General features: G+C 54.2%; 1 protein-coding gene across 1 annotated transcript; it reads left to right on the forward strand.

Moving 5' to 3' along the window:
- The first annotated feature begins 749 nt into the window (after positions 1-749).
- ATP6V1B2 (ATPase H+ transporting V1 subunit B2) lies at positions 750-9,651 on the forward strand. The gene is made up of 14 exons (XM_064638054.1): positions 750-889; positions 2,813-2,868; positions 3,505-3,603; positions 4,188-4,281; positions 4,373-4,450; positions 4,929-5,068; positions 5,192-5,293; positions 5,795-5,892; positions 6,039-6,162; positions 6,730-6,880; positions 7,147-7,229; positions 7,311-7,415; positions 7,921-8,050; positions 8,142-9,651. Exons 1-14 carry the CDS (start codon positions 781-783, stop codon positions 8,282-8,284), a joined length of 1,512 nt encoding a protein of 503 aa, XP_064494124.1. The 5' UTR covers positions 750-780; the 3' UTR covers positions 8,285-9,651.
- The last annotated feature ends 2,958 nt before the right edge of the window (positions 9,652-12,609 follow it).

Consider the following 12,609-nt stretch of genomic DNA (forward strand, 5'->3'; position numbering starts at 1 on the left):
CCGGGGCTGCCTGGGAAAGGAGCCAGAGGCTCCTCAGGTGAGGAGGGCATGTGGAGACCTCCTTCCCCTTCTCCTTCTCCTTCTCCTTCTCCTTCTCCTTCTCCTTCTCCTTCTCCTTCTCCTTCTCCTTCTCCTTCTCCTTCTCCTTCTCCTTCTCCTTCTCCTTCTCCTTCTCCTTCTCCTTCTCCTTCTCCTTCTCCTTCTCCTTCTCCTTCTCCTTCTCCTTCTCCTTCTCCTTCTCCTTCTCCTTCTTTCTCCTTCTCCTTCCTTCTTTTTCCTTTGCCTTTTTCTATTTTCCTTTCCCTTTTACTCTTTCTTTTCCCTTTCTTCTTTTCCCTTTCCCATTTTATTTTTCCTTTCCCTTAACTTCTTTGCCTTTTCCCTTTCCCCTTTCTCTTTTTCTTAACCCCTTTTCCTCTTTAATTTTCCTTTCGCCTTTCCTGTTGCCTTTCCTTTTCCTCTTCCCTTTCCCTTTTCTCCTTTTCTTTTCTCTTTTCTTTTCTTTCTTTTTCTTTCTTTCTCCTATTCCTTCTTCTTTCCCTTTCCCTCTTTCCTCTTCCCGTTCCCTTTTCCTTTCCCCGTTCCCTTTTCCTTTCCCCATTCCCATTCCCATTCCCATTCCCATTCCCATTCCCCCCCCAGCACCCGGGTCAGCTCCGGTGGGCGTGGCCTGTGTGGTGGGCGTGTCCCTCCGCGGTGGGCGTGTCCCCCGCGGTGGGCGTGGTCCGCCCCGCGCTATAACGCGCCTGCGCAGTCGCGGCGCTGCGGTCGCGGTCCAAGATGGCGGCGGTGCGGGCGCTGCGCGGGGCCGTGAACGGCGCCGGGCCCGGCGGGCCCCGCGAGCAGGCGGCGGCCCTCACCCGAGACTTCCTGTCCCAGCCGCGCCTCAGTGAGTGCGGGGGCACCGGGACAGCGCGGGGGGGCGCGGGGGAGGGGGATCGGCCCCGCTCGGCGGCCGCGCACAGCCCCTCGGGCAGCTGCCCGCGGCAGGACCGCCTGGGCCTGGGCCCTTCAGAGCGGTCTGGGGGTTCCCCGAGCCTTCCCCGCAGCGTTCGAGGGCGGCGGGCCGGGGTCCGGCTGCAGTGGGGCTGTTAATTGGTATTAATTAATCACCGTGTCCTGCCCCAGAGCGGGCTCCCGAGGAACACGGGCCGCTCCCGGGCCTTCCTGGGAACCCGGCGTTGGCAGCAGGAACGGGAAGTGGCTGTGGATGGTGCGGGTGCGGCGGGGGCTGCTCCTTCCACGCTGAGTTGAGAAATCCGGTGAAAAAGGGGAAATCGGGAACCTTGTAAAAATCCCCTCGTTGCAGGGCTGTGGGAAGGGGTGTTTTTCCTGGCAGTGACTCCACCTGTGCCCTGAATGGCACCAGGACCTGCAGGGGAGTGCCCAGGAGCTCCTGGAAAAGTCACTCAGGTTGAGAAGCCCATCTTTGCAATTCCAGCCTCTCCCAAGGCTTTGGAGCCTTCTGTTAAGGTTGGAGCCAAGGTGACTCCATGTTCTATCCAGGTTTTTCCATTCTGGCTTTGACCTGAACTGACGTCAAGCAGGGTATGGAAAATGTTTCCAGTTGCTTTTGGTTCATCGTGGAACTGGTTGATCAGAATGGAAAGGGGAATTTGGAGTGGGTGTTGAGCTGCTTTCCTGGGGGATTGGTGCTGAGTGATCCTGCTGGATGCCAGGGAAGTGTTTTCCCGTGGACAGAGCAGGGGGTGGGAGCCCTGTGGGTGGATTGAGGAAGGAGAGCTCATGAGGCAGTCATGGGATGAAAAGCTCCGCTCAGGGTCATGTTTTCCGTGCCTTGTGGCCTGCAAACCCTGGGAGTGTGAGCAGAGCCCTCGTGGATGGTGTCTGGGTGATCCCTCCCTGCTCAGGTGGCAGGAGCAGCTCAGCTGCTGCTTCTCATTAAGGGACACGTGTTTTGTCTCAGGATGTTCAGGAGGATTTTAGGAGCGAAACTGAGGGACTGGAGTTCAGTCCCTGGCCCAGCTCCCGCCCTGAGCTCCCCTCAGTTTGATTGTTGCCTGTTAAGATATCACATTGCAACATTCAGGGTGTTTATTGCAGTGTAAACAGCACCTTGTTGATGGTGTACACACGGCCTGGGGAGCTGCCAGGCTGGAGAGGCCCTGGATGCTTCCCTGCAGCTGGTGGAATCTGTGATCTGGTGTGGCTCCAGTGGCTCATTCCCCTCTCCCAGGAGCAGTGGGGAACTGTCACACTTGTGGTCACTGCACCTCATGACCCTCAGAGGGCTCTGACTCAATAGTTCTTCTTTCTGTGGGTCGAGTGGTGCTGGCTCCAGCTGCATCCTGGGGGGTGTATATCCCTGCATCCTGCTGTGTGCCCATCCCTGGAGCAGGATTTGCTGCCTTTTCACAGCTTTCCCCCTGGGCTCTGCAAAATCATGGAATATCCTCAGCTGGAATCATAAAATCATGGAATGCTTTGGGCTGGAAAGGATCTCAAGGCCCATCAAGTCCCTCCCCCTGCCATGACCAGGGACACCTTCCACTAGCCCAGATTGCTCCAGGCTCATTTTATCCCTGGCTGTAGATTTGTAGTGAATTTTTATGACTGACAAAAACCCAGCAGGATTTCAGGGTCACCTCGGGGGGCTTTGCAGGAAGCAGCAGGAAATACTGGACACACAATTCCCTACCTGATCCTTCTGGAAGAGTTCATTATAAACCCAGAAATGGAGCCCCACAACTGCAAACCTGAGCCTGGTGATAAGCTTGGAACTGGGAAAACTTGATCTGGGATGTTTCTAAGGAAGCACCACCTGACTTGTGGCTTGTTTTTTTTTTTCCAGCCTATAAAACTGTGTCTGGTGTGAACGGGCCCCTGGTTATCCTGGATCAAGTCAAGGTAAAAACTTGGATCTTAATGAAGCTTTTTTTTTAAAGGGAGAATTTACAAGCAGAGCTGGGGCAGGTTAAATGCAGACTGGTGGGAAATTCTGGCATCCACGGAGCAATTTTAATCCCTTTCTGGCTGCTGAGAACGTGGCTGGGGAGGGGTTTCCGTGCCCTTGAGGCTGCTGGGGAAAGAAAGGAAACAGTGTTTCAGTTTTACCAAAACCCCCAGAATGTTGTTTTAAACTTTAATGCTGAAATCCACCTGTTTGCTTTGCTCCTGACCTTTCTGTTTCCAAATAAGTGCTCTGTGAAAGGAAACTCTGAACCCTTCTGGCTTGTTTTCAAGAAGGCAAACAACTGCTGCAGGTTTTTCTCCTGTCAGATGCTGCCCTGTGGCTTTCTGTCACTGTTTCAGGGCTACCTGGGTGTTCAGAACTGATTCTGCCACTCTGCAAACACTGTATATTCATGTAAAAATTGCTTTAGCCCCAAAGATTTCATGTGTTTGGAACGAGTTTTGTTCTGATGATGAAATTATTCTTAAAAATTGAGTAGTTTCTAGGCTTAAGCTTGCTTAAAACTGGCAGCTTTTGTTTCCTGACTGTGGGATTTTGATGTTTTCCACCCTCTGTTTGCTCCCCCTCAGTTCCCCAGGTATGCAGAGATTGTCCACCTGACCCTTCCCGATGGCACAAGGAGGAGTGGGCAGGTCCTGGAAGTCAGTGGCTCCAAAGCTGTGGTTCAGGTATCAACAGGAGTGGCTCTTGTTGCAATGTTTTATTAGTATTTTATTAATCAGGGTACATCTGAGCCAAGTCAAATCTGTCCTGAGATTTGTTCTTTTGGCACTGGAAATGAAAAAGAAATAAATCACCTACTTATTCCAAGTGCCAGTGGGATGAATAACTTGAAAAGACTGCAAACTGGAGCACAGGGACATTTTTATTTGCATCCCCCATGGATTTCTTTGCTGCTGGATTAAAGGAATCCACTGTAAGTTGCAGTATTAGGTTCAGGATCAGCTGCTCTGCTGTGGCTGCTGTCTTTCTTCTAAAGAGCTGTGTCTTGTTAATATTCTTCTTATCTGAAGAACTTTACCCTGTTGGCAAAGGGAAGCACCTGAGATCAAAGGAGGGGCTCCAACTTTGTTGATGTAATTCATGAATTTTGTTAAAAGGGGGGGGGTTGATGTTTTGTGGCAGCAGAGCTGCTCTTGCAGCCCTTTGCAGAGCAGGGGCTCCTGCTGTGAGGCAGCACTCAGGTGTTACTCTGTGAAGCACAGCACCCTTTTCCTGTGTTTTTATTTACCTTTTTCTGCCGTATTTGCAGGTATTTGAAGGCACTTCAGGGATTGATGCCAAGAAAACCTCCTGTGAGTTCACTGGGGACATCCTGCGGACCCCGGTCTCGGAGGACATGCTTGGTGAGGGCACAGTGCTTTCAGGGGTGGGCAGATCTATCCCATGGCAACTTATTGGCACAGTAATTTACATTGTTATTGCTGTTTCTTACAGGCAGAGTGTTCAATGGATCAGGGAAACCTATAGACAGAGGCCCCATTGTCTTGGCTGAAGATTTCCTGGACATTATGGGTATGTTCTATGCTCTTAATTAGTTTCTGGTGGGGAGTTAAGAGGCAAATTTAGTGTGCCTGTTTTCTGAATGTTACAGTAGATTTGGGTTAGAACACAGGATCTAACTTAGGAGGAGCTTAATCTTATCTTTAATTAGGTGTGGCATCAAACTCAAATCAAGTTGCACAAGTGCAGGAGGACAAGGTAGCAGAAAAGAGCAGTTTTCTGCAGTGCTTGGAGACTGTTCTTTATTATTTGTAGACTTAATTGTACAGGCTCCAGAGGTGATTAACTGGTAACTGGCAGGGTTTTCTGTAAATAATTCTTATCAGTAACATGACCACAGAATTCCAGAGCCTTGGCATCTCCTCAGGTGTGACCAGGTGCATGTAAAGATTTGTTAGCCTCACAGTGGGGTTGGTACCTCTTGAGCAGTTGTTTAATAAAGCTTCAAACACATATAGGGAATAACATATTCTCTTAAAAAAACCAACAGGTCAGCCCATCAACCCCCAGTGTCGTATCTACCCAGAAGAAATGATCCAGACTGGGATTTCAGCTATAGATGGCATGAACAGTATTGCCAGGGGCCAGAAAATCCCCATCTTCTCAGCTGCTGGGCTGCCCCACAACGAGGTGAGCACTCAGAGCCTCTCTGAACTGTTTGCTTGTGTTTCACTGGGGTTAAAAGTCAATGAAATGGAAGTTCTGGGCTGTGCAGCAGCATCAGATGCAAAGACTGAAATGTTTTCTCCCCAGATTGCAGCTCAGATCTGTCGCCAGGCTGGCTTGGTGAAGAAATCCAAAGATGTGATGGACTACAGTGAGGAGAACTTTGCCATCGTGTTTGCTGCTATGGGGGTGAGTCCATGGAGCTGGAGGGAGCAATAACTGGGAATTCTGAGAGCAGCTGAAGTACTGTAAGAAGGTTTTATGTGTATGCAACTAGAGGCTGAATGGCTGACAATCCCAAAGGGCAGAAGTGCTGAACCCTGTTTGGCCCTGGCACAGGTTGGTCAGAGAAGCTGTGGCTGCCCCATCCCTGGAGGTGTCCAAGGCCAGGTTGGAGCAACCTGGGCTAGTGCAAGGTGTCCCTGCCCATGGCAGGGGGTGGCACTGGATGGGCTTTGAGGTCCCTTCCAACCCAAACCATTCCATGACTCCAACAAAGTGTGTCTGATCAGGATAAAGTGTCTTGAACTTGATCTGCAGCCTGGAATTCTAGAAGTTACTCACTCTGGGAATGCAGAAGAGCCTCCATGGTGGAGAGCCTTGTTATGGATGATTAACGAGGTGCTCAGACCTTAATGTGATGCAGAATGCCCTAAGCTGGAATGTGGAATTGATGCCTCCCTGGTTTAGGTGAACATGGAGACCGCTCGGTTCTTCAAATCCGACTTCGAGGAGAACGGCTCCATGGACAACGTGTGCCTGTTCCTCAACCTGGCCAACGACCCAACGTGAGTACTTACAGCCCTGCTGGCTGGGAAAAGGAGCCATGCTGGTGCTCCAGTGGGTGCAGCAGCAGCAGATTTGGAGCTGTTTGCAGCTCCCAAACCGTCCCCTGCCATCCCTAAATCCCGGCTCCCGCCGCGTTGTGCCGCAGCATCGAGCGCATCATCACCCCCCGGCTGGCCCTGACAACTGCAGAGTTCTTGGCTTACCAGTGTGAGAAGCACGTGCTGGTCATCCTGACAGACATGAGCTCCTATGCTGAGGCCCTGCGGGAGGTACGTGGCCATTAAGGTGTTAATTACCCCGCTCGTTAACGAGCTGGGTGTTGGCAGCCAGGGTTTGTGGTGGAAAGTGAGAATCCAAACTTCTGCTGGGGCTGCTGCAGTTAATATTCACTGCAGTGCTCTTAAATAGCCAGGGAGGCTTTCGGTGAGTGCTGGTGTTCAGTGGGATGTCAGAGCTAAATTTAATGGACTGGTGGCAATTCCATGCCTGGAGGTGTCCAAGGCCAGGCTGGATGGAGCTCTGAGCAGCCTGGTCCAGTGGAAGGTGTCCCTGCCCGTGGAAGGTGTCCCTGCCCGTGGCAGGGGGTGGAACTGGGTGATCTTTAAGGTCCCTTCCAACCCACCCCAGTCCATGATTCCATGAATTAGCAGTTTGATAGCATCATTTTGGTTTTGCCTTGGCATCTTATCAAAAGGCTCGTGGTGATTGGAGGGGTTTGTGTGGCTGCATTTCACAGGATGGGGTACTTCAAGTGACTAGTGCAGCTAAATCTGGGGAGACAGCAGCTCCAGAGGGGCAACCTGACTTCCTGGGCATGTTTCTGTGGTGTTCCCCAGGTGTCAGCAGCCCGGGAGGAGGTTCCTGGGCGCCGGGGCTTCCCGGGGTACATGTACACCGACCTGGCCACCATCTACGAGCGCGCGGGGCGCGTGGAGGGCAGGAACGGCTCCATCACCCAGATCCCCATCCTCACCATGCCCAACGACGGTGAGTGAGCTGCTCTGGGCAGGGCTCCTTCAGGGCAGCAGGCTGGCCTTCAGCTTCCCTCTGGAACACTGCAGCTTTTGGCTGCTTTCTCTGTGGTGCTAATAAATGCTTTGCCCCGATCCAAGAGCGCTTAGGGATAAATGGAGGGAATCAGTGATGGCTTTGTACTTTAGAAGTCACCTAACGGCAAAAAGCTGCTGCATCAGTGCTAAAATGGATATAAAAGGGCTGAAAACTGTCAAACCATTTTTTCCCCCCCCCCATAGATATTACTCATCCTATCCCTGACCTGACTGGGTACATTACTGAGGGACAGATCTACGTGGACAGGCAGCTGCATAACAGACAGGTGTGTGCTGCAACACTTAGGGTGTATTTAAGATTACTCTATGGGTTTTTTAATGTTAATTCCTGGGTGTTTCTCCCCCAGATTTACCCACCCATCAACGTCCTGCCCTCCTTGTCTCGACTGATGAAGTCAGCTATTGGGGAGGGGATGACCAGGAAGGATCATGCTGATGTGTCCAACCAGCTGGTGGGTAAAAACCTCCCTGGGACAGCAGAGCCATGTTCCAAATCCACCTGAGGCTGCTTTAAGGCACTGACTGGGTGTTTAGGGAGACCCTTGGAGTTGGAACAGAAATTATGTGGATGATGGGCCATGAAGATGATGAGAGGGATGGAAGCTCTGCTGTGAGGGAAGGCTGGGGGTGTTCACTTGGAGAAGAGAAGGCTCCAAGGATTCCAGTGCTCCAGGAGAGCTGGAGAGGGACTTGGGACAAGGGATGGAGGGACAGGACAAGGGAGAATGGCTTCACACTGCCAGAGGGCAGGGTTAGATGGGATATTGGGAAGGAATTCCTCCCTGTGAGGGTGGGAAGGGGCTGGGATGGAATCCCCAGAGAAGCTGTGGCTGCCCCATCCCTGGAAGTGTCTGAGGCCAGGTTGGAGCAGGCTGGGCTAGTGGGAGGTGTCCCTGCCCGTGGCAGGGGTGGGACTGGTGCCATTCAGACCCCTCTGGATGCCTCCCTGTCCCCCAGTACGCCTGCTATGCCATCGGGAAGGACGTGCAGGCCATGAAGGCCGTGGTCGGGGAGGAAGCTCTCACCTCTGACGACCTGCTGTACCTGGAGTTCCTGCAGAAGTTCGAGAAGAACTTCATTGCTCAGGGTGAGTGAGGTGTCCCAGCACATCCCAGCGGGCACCAGGACCTCAGGGCTCCTTCCCCTGCCCCCTCATCCCCCGGTGGCTGTTCCTGCAGGTCCCTACGAGAACCGCACGGTGTACGAGACCCTGGACATCGGCTGGCAGCTCCTGCGCATCTTCCCCAAGGAGATGCTCAAGAGGATCCCCCAGACCACGCTGGCCGAGTTCTACCCCCGGGATTCCACTGCAAAGCACTAACCCTGCTCCCCCTGCCCCTGCTCTGTGAGGTGCTGGTTTGGTTTCTGTCCCCATGTGTTGGTGTTTACTCGTCGCCCTTTTAGGATTCAGAGCCAGGAGTAGGTGACACCCGTGCCAGTGTTGCCATGTCCACCAAGACCAGCTTTTAAAATATCCCTTCTGCAGGAGAACACTTAGGCCAGCTCTTACAAATGTGCAATAGCCACCACCAGGTTTGGTTTCTTCCTGAGCTGAACCTTTTGTGGGCGTTTCAGGGGAGTTGTCTGAGGATCACCAGAAACTGCAAATCTTTGCTTGCACACTGTGGTTTAGGGGAGCATGAAAGAGCAAACGTGACTTGCATGACAACATTCCTGTCTGGAAAATGCAAGTTTTGAGCCGTGGCTTAAGGTTCTGAAAGGTTTGTGTGAACTGAGGACACAAGGAAGCAAATGCTGGGGGCTTGTTCCACCAGCAAAGGGTCTTTCAGAGGACACAGGCCAGTGAGTTGCTACCTGGAAGTAGCATAATTACTGAATTAAAGGTTTTAAATTGAAGTTTGCAGACTAAGTTTCCTACTTAACCCTTTTTTCTTTGAATTCTGGAAATGCCAGGGACACAAACCAGCAGCTCAAGTGATTCTGAGCTCAGAAGTGTCACCACAACTGCTGGTAATTCAAGGTTTTGTGCTGCTGCTGAAGGGGATTCTGAGGGGTGAGAAAACCCACCTTAAACCTGACACAGGTGGGAGCTCAGCTTTTACAGAATGTCCTGCACTAAATGATGCAACAGGAGGAAAAAACCCAAACCAAACAGGTTTTAGTGTCAGAAAGGATATTTTGAATCCTGCTCTGGGTGTGCTGGGCCCGTGCTGTGTCTGAAGCTGTTGTGGTTTGCACTCCAGGCCCGGGTTTGACTGGCCCTGAGCTCAGCATTCCCAAACACTGCAATCCTGGCCAGGCAATTCCGGGCTCTTCTTTTTCCAGCGGGTTCAGACGAGGCTCCAGGCCCTGCTGCTGGCAGACTTCCACGCTTTTTTCCCAGGCTTCCCACCAGTCTGAGCTCTGGTCTGGCTCACCAAGGCATGTTGCACCTCCCTGAACGCCTTCAGTGCCCGTCTGGGGAGGTGTGAACAGGCCTGGGCTGCCAGAGTGTGCTAATTGCAGCTCCCTGCCGTCTCCATGTGCAGCTCTCCCCAGTTCTGTGTTCTCTGTGGCTGCAGCAGTGACTCTATTCCGGTGCATTCCACCCAAAGCTGTGTCAAGTCTCTCTTTTTTTTCTTTTTTTTTTTTTCTCAAGGTCGGAGTGGGAGGTTGGAAGTGTTGGCATGAAAATACTTTAATGTAGAGAATATCTAAATAAATTAAATATGGAAGGTGTTGAAGACAGTGGAAGGCTCCTGTGGTTCTGTGGTGGTTCAGCAGGGGCTGGGATGTCCCCTGGGAATGGGAATGGAGCCACTTCAGTGGGCAGGGAGGGCCCTGAGCCACCCCCACGTTATTCCCTGAGCTGAGGCTTCCCTGCTGAGGAGGAGGATCTGACCTTCAGCCTCAGCCCCCAGTGCTGTGTGGAGTGGGGGGGTGGTGCAGTCACGGGGAAAGGCTTTGCAGGAATGTGCAGGGAATGTGATCCCCCTGTTCCCACATCCATCTCCAGGGGTGGTTTGTGCTTGAGGAGGCTTGGAAACATTAAACTCCTGGACAATGAGTTCTGTTTGCTTTGGGGTTTGGGTGTGGTCAGCACTGGGGGGGTTGTTCAGGCCTTCCCTGCAGCCAGGCTGCTTAAATTCCAGTGCCAGCCCCTCTGAATTCCCAGAATGGTTTGGGTGGGAAGGAACCTTAAAGATCATCTTGTTTCACTCCCCTACCATGGGCAGGGACACCTTCCCCTGGACCAGGGACTGGCTGGGACAAGTGTTTTTGGCTTTTCCACCCATTTTCCCCTTCAGTGACAGCCTCTGTCTTGAGGGAGAGCCTGTGCTTAGGGATGGGAATAACCCAGGAGCTGGGGCTCAGGGACAGGTTCTGAAAACTGAGCCAGGGGAGAAATTCCACAGCCCAGTGAATTCCTGAGTCCCTCAGCAGGTGACAGAGCTTGGGGACAAAGGTTGAACAAACATTCCCAAGGGTGTGTGAGCAGGAAGGTGCCTCTCCTGGGGTGCCTGCAGGATTCTGTATGGATAACAGGGCTCCTGGAATGTGTGTATGTCACAGAGCAAAGGGAATTCTGCAAGGACAGGAATATCCATGGCAGTTAAACTGCACTGCTCTGCAGCTGGTGGGAGCGAAGGGGAAGGAATAAAACACTGCAGCTCTTCAGCTCTGGAGGCTCAAAGAGAGCAGGAACCTCCTGGCTGGAGAAAACAGCACCACAGAGTTATCCAGGTGGGAAAAGCCCTCCTAGGCCACAGAGTCCCCCCTGTGCCCCATCCCCACCTCGTCCCCCAGCCCAGAGCACTGAGTGCCACGGCCAGGCCTTCCCTGGGCACCTCCAGGAGTGGGAACTCCAAACCTCCCTGGGCAGTTCCAGTGTTTAACCAACCCTTTCCAGGGAGAAATTCCTCCTGATGTCCAACCTGAGCCTCCCCTGGCACAGCTGGAGGCCGTTCCCTCTCCTCCTGTCCCTTGTTCCCTGGCAGCTCCCCCCTCCTGTCAGGGGGCTGCAGAGCCAGAAGGTCCCCCCTGAGCCTCCTTTTCTCCAGGCTGAGCCCCCCCAGCTCCCTCAGCTGCTCCTGCTGCTCCAGCCCCTTCCCAGGACATCACCCTGTGCTCTCAGCAGCTTCCCAGGTGAGGACAAGCCCCTGTCCCAGGCAGGGAACAGCCCGAGCCTGGCACGGGAATGACAAAAGCACCTTTGTCTCCCCCCAGCCAGAGGTCCCACAGCAGGTCTGGGGGCCCAAGCACAGCGATTTTAGCCCCGAGGTAGGAGCAGGACCCCTCGGGGGGGAGCACAGGGCTCTGGGGGCAGGTCAAGGGGTGCCCCCTCTGCGCGGCACCAGCCCTGGCAGCGCCCTGAGAGCTCCAGACACGGCTCTGAGCCGGGTGCCAAAGGAACAGCCCGACTCTTCCCGGCAGGAGCCAGCAGGTACCAGGCTCGGGGCGAGGGGGGGGGACGGTCGTGCTGCTCTCCCAGCTGCTGCCTCGCTGCATTTACGCGCTGTTTGCTATTTTTATTCCCTCCTTTTTTTTTTTTTTTTTATATTTATTCCATAATGACTAACGAGGGGCTGCCCGGGGGGCTTATCCCCCCCTCTCCAGCGGGTGTCAGGCGGTCCCCGCAGGAGCACACGCCAGCTGTCAGCCCGTGGAGGAGCGGAGGGAGGGGGCGAACCCCGGGCAGGGCCCCCCCCTGCCCCCGGGGGCCGGCCGGGGTGGCAGATGCAGGGCCGGGGAACAGGCTGGTGGGCAGAGCTGCCCGCGGGTCATTTGCACATCAAAAGCAGCTTCGCCTCCGAGCACGAGGTGCCGGGGTTTAATTGCTCTTTCAAAGCCAACCCCGGGCTCGGCGCTGCGGAGATTTTAGGTCTGACTCTGCCCCCCCCCCCCGCAAAGCCAGACACTGGTGCGGTGGCACCGGGGCGTTTAAAGAAGATGCAAATCAGCTTTTCTCCGTCTTGAGGCTGATTTGCATCCGCTGATTAGTCCAACAATTCACACTCCTTCTGTGCGAGGGCGGTTGGGCTCGGGCAGCTGGAGCTGAGCTCACCCAGAGCGGGGGGACCCCAGAGACGGGGGGAGATGCCCGAGCTGGGCTGGTTCTCCTGTTTGCCCCCAGCACTGGAGCCACCCGTGCCCCGCAGGTGCTTCCTCAGCACGGTCCGGTGCCATCCACCCGGGTGTCCCGAGGGCACGGCTTTACCCCGGGATTACCGGGGCTTGCTGCTCCTTCCTTGGCCGTGAGGCAGCGGGGTCACAGCAGGGACCAGCCTGCCCTGGCCACGTCTGTGCTCCAATTCCCAGCCTTCCTTGTGCTCTCCCAGCATCCTGACACGGACCAACAGCCCTGAAGGACCCGCTGGTGCCCACTGTGCCTGGGGCAGGGGATGCTCCGAGCTCGTCCTCAGCAGCAGCTTCAGGAGGGGTTGGTGGAAAAGGGGAGAAGCAGCCCAGGGTTCCCAGGCTGGCTTCCCTGGGCATTCCCAAGAATTCCTTGGGGTGTATGTGCCCTCAGGGACGCTGCCCTTGCTCCTCCTCGCTGCTGCCTTGATTATATGGCTCCTGGATTATATGGATTATATGGACCAGCCCTGGAAGGGCTCAGCCGAGCCGGGAGCACCCCCAGCCAGGGCAGGGGCTTCAACACAAGGTGCCTCTCAGGAGGCAGAGCCTTTCCACGTGGTTTTCCTC

This window comes from Pseudopipra pipra, chromosome 28, assembly GCF_036250125.1.
Source record: "Pseudopipra pipra isolate bDixPip1 chromosome 28, bDixPip1.hap1, whole genome shotgun sequence".
Lineage (NCBI taxonomy): Eukaryota > Metazoa > Chordata > Aves > Passeriformes > Pipridae > Pseudopipra > Pseudopipra pipra.

Bases quoted from the DNA above. Each gene is read 5' to 3' on its own strand.
- ATP6V1B2 (XM_064638054.1), top strand. From the start codon at position 781: ATGGCGGCGGTGCGGGCGCTGCGCGGGGCCGTGAACGGCGCCGGGCCC. The intron at 890-2,812 runs GTGAGTGCGGGG...TTTTTTTTCCAG, and splicing joins CCTGTCCCAGCCGCGCCTCA to CCTATAAAACTGTGTCTGGT. The intron at 6,163-6,729 runs GTACGTGGCCAT...GGTGTTCCCCAG, and splicing joins ATGCTGAGGCCCTGCGGGAG to GTGTCAGCAGCCCGGGAGGA.